The 10,180-nt window shown below is 40.7% G+C and overlaps 1 protein-coding gene across 1 annotated transcript; it reads right to left on the bottom strand.

Annotated features, from left to right (window-relative positions):
- Positions 1 to 329: 329 nt before the first annotated feature.
- Positions 330 to 9,155, bottom strand: qng1 (Q-nucleotide N-glycosylase 1; the record flags this gene model as incomplete). The annotated part of the gene is made up of 6 exons (XM_080738167.1): positions 330 to 562; positions 2,472 to 2,667; positions 3,763 to 3,906; positions 5,970 to 6,085; positions 6,961 to 7,108; positions 8,967 to 9,155. 6 exons carry the CDS (start codon positions 9,153 to 9,155, stop codon positions 330 to 332), a joined length of 1,026 nt encoding a protein of 341 aa, XP_080594293.1.
- Positions 9,156 to 10,180: the final 1,025 nt, after the last annotated feature.

Raw genomic sequence — 10,180 nt, 5'->3', positions numbered from 1 at the left:
TGGAACCAAATGGACCCGTTAGGGTCCATTTGGTTCCATTTGTATGCTGTTAGTTACAGACTTGTACCATTTGGTTCCATTTGTATGCTGTTAGTTACAGACTTGTATGGGTCAATTTAGATCCCCTTAAAGGAACCCAAAAAGTCCCTAGAATCCAATTTGAGAAACTCTGGTTTAACAGATCTATAATAGGATCAGAATGTGATAGAATGGTGGCGCAAATACAGAACAAAAACATTATCTCAGGAAGCAGCAGCCGACCATTCCTTGGTACCGAGAAATGCACTAAGTCACAGACAGTATGTAATGCAACTCCGTCAGCCAGCTCATCAGTAGTAAATACACCGTGTGTGGTGTATGGGGATATGGGCCATCTCTTTGTGGTGCTGCTTGGCATACGGCCACAAGTAAAAGTCGATAATTGCAGCATTGATGTTGTTGCAGGGCTGGCCGTCTCGCTCCTCCACCAACTTGCAGAGGCGTGCTTTGATCAGTTCTACTGACCAGATGGAGCAACCACGGATCTCCACCTCTCTTCTATCCCCCGAAGTCAGCAGCTCACCTGGGAGAGAAGGCAGGGGCGTCACAGGGGGACTGAGTTACTAGGGCCCACGGTGGAGGGGCCTGAACTATTTTATGCTTTAACTATTGAAAAATAGCAGATATACAAGCTCACAGCATGGCACCGAGTGCCGTGCTGCGAGCTTGTAGATCTGCTATTTTTGAAAAGTCGTGAAAATGTGTGCACATCTTTGAATATGTATTTTTTGAGCGAACAATTCAAATTTTGCATCTGGGGGGGTCCCTGGAACTAAATACATTCAAACAAAGAATTTTCACGGTTTTTCAAAAATTGCAGTTCTACAAGTTTCCTGAACCGGTTTAACACACTGTCAGAGCTTGTATGTGGACTTCACGTCCAGTCACGACCAGTTACCCATATATGGAGATCCCTGGTACACATATCCTTGTACTGTATATGGAGATATACTTTGAGACCACGAACATGCTTACTCAGTTATTCGTTACGTGAAAGTCCTATGACGTCTATGACATCTGACATCATACATACCATCCCTTTTATGCCCATACTGTATATGGAGATCCCTGTCTGTAGAACCAGCCGCACAGATATGAGCTGTCTTGGCCACCTGTCTTGGCAATTTATGGATTCTGTTAGTGTGGTATGTGTCCCATGTGGCCTCCATATATATGGGCATTCCCATATGAAGTCCTGTTAGATAATGGGCTTAATAATATATTGATGACATAAGGTATCTCCATATATGGGCATGAAAGGGATTCTGTCAGTGTGGTTCCCCTGATATCACAGTGTGATGTCAGAGCGTCAAACCCATAGACCGTAAAAAAAACCTGTACGGAGACAAGATGTGCCGTTTCTCATAATAAACTGCGACCTATGGTCGCAATAATGAAAACGAGTTAATAACAAACAATGAGACAATCTCTCTTTTTTTTTTTTTTTATAATTTTTATCCCACGATTTTGCAACCCATTTTCACCCAGTGCCAATTGCCTATGTAATCCTGGGCTCTGCTCTCCCTCTGCCGCGCCTGGGGAGACAACGGACTGACCTCATGCTTCCTTCAATGCATGAGTAGTCCAAGTTGTTTCTTTTCACCTGACAGGGGGGATTTCCCCGGGATGGACGTAGCGAGTGGAAGGAACACGTTATTCCAACCAGTTCCTTTCCCCTCCATCAACCCTAGGAGACACGGGGAGAACATGCAAACTCCACACAGAAAGGCCCTATCACGACCCCACCTAGGGTGTGGGCGCTGATGACGCGGAGGGAGAAACACGCCCCGAGCACCCACAGCGTCCCCCGGCGGGAATCGAACCCGGGACCTTCTAGCTGTGAGGCAAAGCGCTAACCACTGCGCCACCGTGCCCCCTAAATGAGACAATCTCAATCTCGTTTTAATTTCAAAGTCCACCATAACTCTGAGAGTGTACAAATGGCATTTGGACCGCTTAGTTAATGGTCTGATTAAGGGACCAGAAACTTGAAAATAGGATCCCACATTTTATACTTCCTTGTACGATGGTATTGTGCGGAAATAGCCAATCTACAAACCCACAATGCATTGCGATGTGGCTATTTTCACAATTCGTGAGAATTTTGGACAAGTTTAAAAACGTTTCTAAAAACACAGAATGCCCAAAGTAGGGATGCCAGGTTGAAAGTGGTCAAAAGCTTGTTCTGTATACAGAGAGACAGGGAATGTGTAGAGAGGCAGAGAGAGGACCGTGGCATAGATAAAGTGGGGAGAAAAAGATGAAAAAGATAGGGTAATGGGGGGAGGGAGGGACAACAGGAAAAAAACAAAGAACTGAATGGATTACACACACACACACACACACACACACACACACACACACACACACACACACACACACACACAGCTAACAGGACAGACACACATACACAAGTACACACACAAACTCACCGTTCTTCAATGTCTGCATCAGCGTGTCAGAGTATCGTAGCACCCCGAGGTAGACCAGGGCCTGTGGGACCCTGTAGTCCGCAAACATGGTAAGATAGTCCAAATTGGGTATATTGCCCTCCCCTCTTGCCTCCATAATGCCCCAGAAATCTGCTATCAGGATTTGGGCTCGTTTGTATAATGCAATCTTCTTACCCTGAAACACAAGTTGGACAATTGGTATAAGAATACCTTAGCCTCAGTAATGTGTCACTGATGGGAGAGTAATACCTCAGCCCTGTGTTTATGTTATTGATGGGAGAGTAATATCTTGTCCACAGTAATGTGTTTAAACCCTCTGTTTTCACAATGTGGCTGTTAAGTCATGGACTGGAGCTTTAAAGGAGTAGTTCACCGCCAAAATAACTTTTTTTCTATTCATAACTCACGCCATGGAGACTTGAGTTCAATAATATGTTTTGTTTTTTTGTCGCATTCCTAAGACAATGATTTGATTACAATACATTTACCCCCATTGATTCCGTATTGGGACCCGAAATGCATTTGGGTCCCCATCCGGAATCAATGGGGTAAATTTAATATAACCAAATCTTTATCACATTATAACAGTGCAACAACAAACTAAAAATAATAATGATCTCATATCTCCATGGGGTGAGAAATCAATAGAAAAAGTCATTTTGGGGGTGAACTACTCCTTTAACAAAGTAGACTCTGTTTTTGGCCAGCAGATGGCGGTCTGAAACCAGTTATATTCAGGCTCTCTTATTTACTGTATGTGTGCATGACATTGCTGATCATGTGCACTTACTGTGCTTTCAAATAATTGGTTATGCTATGCACATACAGTATGTGTATCATATTGTTTTGCTACCGGAAGCCTCAGAAAATGTATGTTTTAACACCTAAATCTTGAGTAGTCTTATGGTTTTATGATTATAATTAGGGTAAAAATAAGGCTAGTGTTTCTGTTTCTGTTATCCTAGTGTTTGGATTAGGGTCCTTTTTTCCCCTCTACACCAAATCTCTTTGCAGAAAATAGCCGATCTCCAAGCTCAGGTGTTAGAACAACGTGTAAAGCTGTGAGCTTTTGGATCTGCTATTTTCACCAAATTCTCAGCTAATTTCACTGAATGTTTGCCTATTAAGACATTCCCAGTACAGTAGGGGTTCAGATAATGTTACAAAGTTCATTAATTAATTCAAGTTAGTAAATATGACATACAGAGGCATGTGTGTGTGTTTGTTGATACAGTATGTTACTTCTTTTCTTTTTTTCAAACATTCTCACCTCATACATAGCTTCATCTCTGTAAGAGAGCAGTTTGTCAACAATGAGTTCCATCATCTTGCGAGCATCATTTCCAGCCTGGCTGATAAAGCTACTGAAGCTTCCTCCATGCTCCAATAGCACACGACCACCTTCAGTCAAAACCTAATTAAGAACATTCAGTATATATATCAAGGCTCTTCAACATTTTCAGGCAAAGGACCCCTTTATTGAGAGAGAGATGAAGCAGGGACCCCCACAACCTTCTCATAGATTCCATGTAGTTTCATTGTTTGACAGTGTTTTTTGGATTCATGTCAATTTGTGTTTTCAGATATTTAACCACTTGAACCGTCAAAACTTGACCTTTCACCCTTTACTTAGTCTGCTCTTTTTCCCCTCTACACCAAACCTCTTTGCCAAAAATGGCGAGGCGTTGTGAGCTTGTAGATCGGCTATTATTGGCTACAGTTCTCAGAATAAGGACACTAGGGTTCAAGTTGTTAATATAAAAACGAATGGAAGATTTGGAGGACCCCCTGTAGTAACTGAGGACCCCCTAGGGGTCCCGGACCCCCTGTTGAAGTCCATGCAGTACATTACATACATTACATAAATCTTTGTGCCGAAAAGGGTGGAACATAATTATAAATGATCATTTCCCCTTTCTATAATTGGAATGCATGTTCTGTCAGAGAGCTTATTCTTCCCAAACGAAGTAATCTGGCAGCTCAGACCCAACTTCTAAGCAACAAAGCAAGGGGTCATTTTAGACTAAAAAGCACATTTGACTTATTTGACAAAGACTGCCTTTTTCATATGGAACCTTGACAAATGAGACCTTTCTATTTTCAACAATATGCAGAGAAACGTATTCATGTCTTTATAACCAGCTGCCTTGCCTTGAATATATTTTATACAAATCTGCCAATACAAGTCTGCCAAAAGCTGTGATTTTGCGTAACATCCAAAATGCTGCTGCCAGGGTTGGAACAAAGATCGAGGAGCACAGGTCTCCACCAGGCCAGGTAGGTTATAGTGGATTGTATGTATACAGCATTGTACTGTATGAATTCATTGCATAGACACAAAATTTGATTTGCGAGTGTAAAAAGTGGGTTCAGTAGAAAATGATATACTGTATGAAGGACATTGCAGTCAGTCATGGACTGAGTATATGAGCTACTTTTAAAAGTTATTTAATTGAGTTAATGTGAAGTGGTTATAGTGTTATAGTCTGGAACATTTTATTCTGGAAAGAAATGGGTTTGCGTGATGTTTTGACAAAATCTGTAGGAGTAATATTAAAACTCATTTAAAGTGGTCACGGCATGTCCATCCTGCACGATAGTGCACGGATCTTGCACGATTCGCGTTCATGCTGCGGTTTGTGGCCGATGACAAAAGACGGCACTGGAATCCATCATACTGTTCCAGAGATACAAGCTAACTAGTTAGTTAGCAGTGTTTACAATGGAGACGGCAGGCAGGAAAAGGAAACAGAGAAATGGGTGCTTTCCTGTTAAATTTAACACAGGAGCCAATGGAGATTCGTATTTTGATCACGGCCACTTCCTGTTTCCGGACGCGCTGCTTTTTGAGCAGGTTGGCACCAGTGTGATTTTCGATCGAAATTAAATAAAACGAATATCTCAGGAATCTTGGGCGTGGCTGCCTGGACCAACGGGAATATCTCTGATACTCGTCACGTGGCAGTAAACAAGTATATATATTTTTTTTTAAAAGAAGCTAAAATCAGCCTCCTGGTGGCGCTATAATAGGCCAATGTGAAAAGGGTGGCATTTCTTCCATGGCCTTTGCCTGGCGTTGCCAGCCTCTATCACACAACACCTCTACCGCCAGGGGGTGTTGTTGTGTTCGGTCTGGTTTATTAACAAGGCAACCATGGCCTAGTAGGAATGTGTGTGCAAGTTTCACGGCAATGGGATTTGAGACAGATCCGTCTTGATCACATGATTATAGAGATAATATGTACCAATTAATAAAATCTGTAGGAGTTATATAATTACAAAAATATTACCCGTCACAGATTCGTTGTTGTGACCTTGTAGATAGTGACATCAAAGATCTCCAACATGGGCGTATAGGGGACAAAGACAGAAAGATACAGAGGTCCCTGGATTCTCGGTTCTGTTCGGTTCCAATATGCACAAGACAGACACACATAGATTCCATGCATTTATAGACAGATAGATGCACTTTGATACCTGATGGCGCTCCTGAAGCATGGGCATGGGCGGTGTGCCATTGTCTGACCGCAGGACATGTGCCAGCTCCTCAATACTCATCTTAGAAAAGTACTTTGGATCAGTGATGGGAATACCTGAGGAGTCAGGGAGAGAGAGATAATGATTGAGAATGAGGGGAAGAAAAAGACGAAGTACACTTGGCTAAAAAACTTTTATAAAGTTTTAATAGCGATAATTACAGACAATTGACTTCATAGAAACCATGTCTACTTAGAGGAACCGGTGCAAAACGGCAACATTATATTCTGAAAAGATATTGCATTTAGAGACCAAAACAAATGCCCATAAAAATCACTGTTCCATACGAGTTGTAACTGATTAGAGTCATTCATGGTAATTACTGAGGTTGTACAGTCACATGCTAAGCTTAAGGCACTTTACCAGCATTATATAGATATAATTGGCAGCCAGAAATACAGTAATGAGCAAGAGAAGTCCATGGGCAGAAAAGTGGACAAATGGGAGAAAAGTCTACCTAAAGATATTGTCTGCACTAGCATCCCTATTCTGGGCCTATAGCAGAATAGCAGATCTACAAGCTCGCAATTCAGCGGGATGTGGTGTGTGCTTGTAGATTGGCTATTTTTGGTAAAGAGATATGGCTATTTTTGTCAAAGAGATTTGGTACAGAGGGAAAGAAAAGCGGGAAGTACAGAGCCAACTCAGGGCAGCTGTACTGAGTATGGAGCAATTATACAAACTCACAGCGCATCACGTCGTGCCGCACTGTGAGCCTGTACATCTGCTATTTTTGAACATTTTTGAAAAATTGTGAAAGTTTGAGCACTACTGATTTAGAATACATTTGTAGAATCAGACTCGGGTCTTAATGGGTTCAAGTTTAAAGCAATAAATAAAACATTCTGGTGGCAATGTGAGAACTCTTTCCAAGCTGTATAGTTAATTCTCCAATGAGTCAAAGACTGGTTCAATCTTTGACTGTTCTCACCCTCCTCCATGGCCCTGGTGATGGCAGCACATAAGGTCATGTAACCTCTGTATGTAGTCCCTTTGTAGGTCACCTCGCACTGCTGGTCTTCATTCTCTGGCCAGAAGGAGAAGTTCATAGTGTCCGCCACAAACACCCAGTTTGGGGCCTACAGTGCAGAAGAGCTAGGATTATAAAGGTGAGCAAAACAGAAAATCTTGACAAAGCTAAAACTTGCCCTGGTTTATAAGTAAAGCAATAGTTTTTTTTTTTACAAGTTTATATCAATGTTCTTTCGCTATCTAAACTCATCACCAATGATTGGAACAATCTTCCCTGCTCCCTTGGATCCATCACCTTTTTTAATATCTTTAAAGTACCTATCTTTACTCATCTTCAAACATCCTGTTCCTATAATTGCCCTTGATAGTTTTCTTTGCCACCTATAATCTTGTGAATCATATGGTGCATGTGCATGTCTGTATTCTGTGTATTTATATGGGTATGCTTGCTCTTGTGCATGTATGCCATGGTTTGTTGTTTTCGTTTTTGTTTTTGTTCATTTAGCTTTCAGGGAATCATTCTGTGGGTGATCAGGTGGGGTAGGAGCAGCCAGTTTCGGGAGAGCTTTTTGTTTTTTGTCAAGTTGTCTCTGTTAATGTATGCATGGATGTATTGGTTGTATTGTTCTGTCTATTGTATTCTCTGTATGTCTGTGATAAGGACCCTCTTGAAAACGAGATGATACATCTCAAGGGGTTATCCTTTCAATAAAGGTATATATATATATATATATATATATATATATATATATATATATATATATATATATATATATATATATATATACACACACTCCATACATCAACCACAGTCGATATAAAAGAAAATCAGGCATGCCGCTCTGGTCCAGTGTCTCTGCCAATAGCTTCTGAAGGAGTTGTGACCTCAGCTTAGCAATCACAAGATAAATGTAAGATACATATCAATAGTAGCGGACCTAGTATAGGGCCCTGGTCAACTAAGTATATAGGGTTTAATAGGTAACAAAACTGCTTTACAAGGACAATGCTGGTGTAATCAAGAAAAAATGTATAAATGATCAATTATGAGTTCCACTTTGCATGTTCTGGTTGTACAAGGTCATCATCATGTCATGCACATACTGTAGCAGCATGAGCTGTGAATGGTCTGCTATTGAGAGGACATAGATACAGTCAAATGATGTTGTAGATCAACTGCGTGGCTCAGTAATGGTACTTTGGCTTAAGGAATCCACCATGTCTGAAATAAGAATTATTATAATAAATAAAGTCTGGTTATTAATTATTATATAACTTCTCAGAAGGCTCACATTAGGGATGGGAGGATAATATTTTATATTTTATCATGAATTGTATCGTGGTCAGTTTCAATTATGGGGATAAATGATTGTGAATATCATCACAAGAGACTTGAAAAAACAAACAATTTTACATACAGTACATCTGAACCATGTGAATGCTTGGATATCATAATGGATATCTTTATTAGTTGATAATTTTTTCTCTCTCTGTGATTACCTGCTGTGTGTTGGTGGCAAACTTAATCTGTTCTTGTTTTTTCCACATAAAGGACAATCACAAAAATATACATTATGTTCCTATGAGGCAATAAAAATGTGATAAATAGCAGATCTACAAGCTTCTAAGTTATTTTGAAAAACCTATATTTCTATGTCAGGTGTGCTCAAACTTTTTCACGTGAAGGCCCCCCAAAATGATATGGCCACGGACCCCCATCTCAAAATATTTAGTTCCAGGGATCCCCCAGAAGCAAGATTTGAGTTACAGATGTACAAAAATAATATATATATTATAAAAGATTTGCACACATTTTCACGACTTTTAAAAAATAGCAGATCTACAAATGCAGCGCTGCGACCTTGTATATCTGCTATTTTTCAATAGCTAAAGTATAAAATAATTAAGGCCCCTCCCCCTTGTGACACCCCTGGTGGTGGGGATGGACATGGCTCTCTGAGTGACCTGGTCAGAGGTGTGTGGTGGGGCCAGAGGATTGGCCTTCTTCCAGCCGCTGGCAGTCATAGCTTCACTGTGCCGGAGGGAGTAGAGCATCTCCGCTACCCTCTGTACTCCCTCCTCCTCCACGAAAACATCCAGACTCCGCTCTGCTACAAACTGGCCAGACTCGCGGGGGTAGAGGGGCAGCTCCATGATGAAGGACTGTACTGAATAAAAATGTAAAAAAGACACGCATGGACAGGTGTGCAGGGAAGACAACTGCATGAATCATATTTCCCCAAACTGGAGTAGTAGGTTGTGGTTGAGGTTAAAAGCAAAGGTCTCGATAAGACATCGGATTTATGCATGCATCTCTGTTCCATAGGGCCAATTTAGTCCTGCAGCTTTGCTTATGGGGGCAACCTTTCTCTCTGTGTGTATTCATCACAGTAAGTTAGATTCATAGTAGCCTTGGATCCTAGATTCATAGCAGTGGTGAAGTAACTAAGTACATTTACTTAAGTACTGTACTTTAAGTACACTTTTGAGTTATTTGTACTTTACTTGAGTAATTTCCAATACTTTTACTTTTATCCAAATGTTGTACTTTTACTCCACTACAATTATTTGAAAACCTTTAGTTACTTGTAGATACTTTGTTGATTACTATTGCAAAACATACATTAACAACAACTCCGGCCCTACATAATATAGACCTACATTTCCGCCATTTGAAAATAGCTGATCTACAAGCTCAAAATCGCGATGCTACATATTGTGAGCTTGTAGATCTGCTATTTTCAAAAGATTTGCATAAATTTGAAAACTTCTGCATAAAATGAGTAGGCCTACCTACTTTTACCTTTGGTAGCCTACTTTAAGTACATTTTGATACCAATACTTTTGTACTTTTACTCAAGTCAATTTTGAATTCCGGACGTGTATTTCTGCAGTATTGATACTTTTAATCAAGTAAGAAATCTGAGTACTTTTCCACCACTGATTCATGGGCTTCGTACGTACGTACAACCACCACGGCCAAGGTTGCACTAATAAGGTCCCCATTATTAAAACCAAAGGGTGATGCTTCTCTGTCCGAATCCTTTCCCCCACCGAAGTGATAATGGAACACTGACGCACAAACACCAATCACCCTACTCATGTTGGGTGAATTCAAAGCCATTTCCTATGGTTACTGTGGCGAGTCACCTTTCATTTATTTTCCACGCTAAAAGAAA

This window comes from Nannobrachium achirus (assembly GCF_963921795.1).
Source record: "Nannobrachium achirus genome assembly, chromosome: 12".
NCBI lineage: Eukaryota > Metazoa > Chordata > Actinopteri > Myctophiformes > Myctophidae > Nannobrachium > Nannobrachium achirus.
The sequence above is the reverse complement of the archived record's forward strand: the minus strand, read 5'-3'. Positions and strand labels throughout refer to the sequence as shown.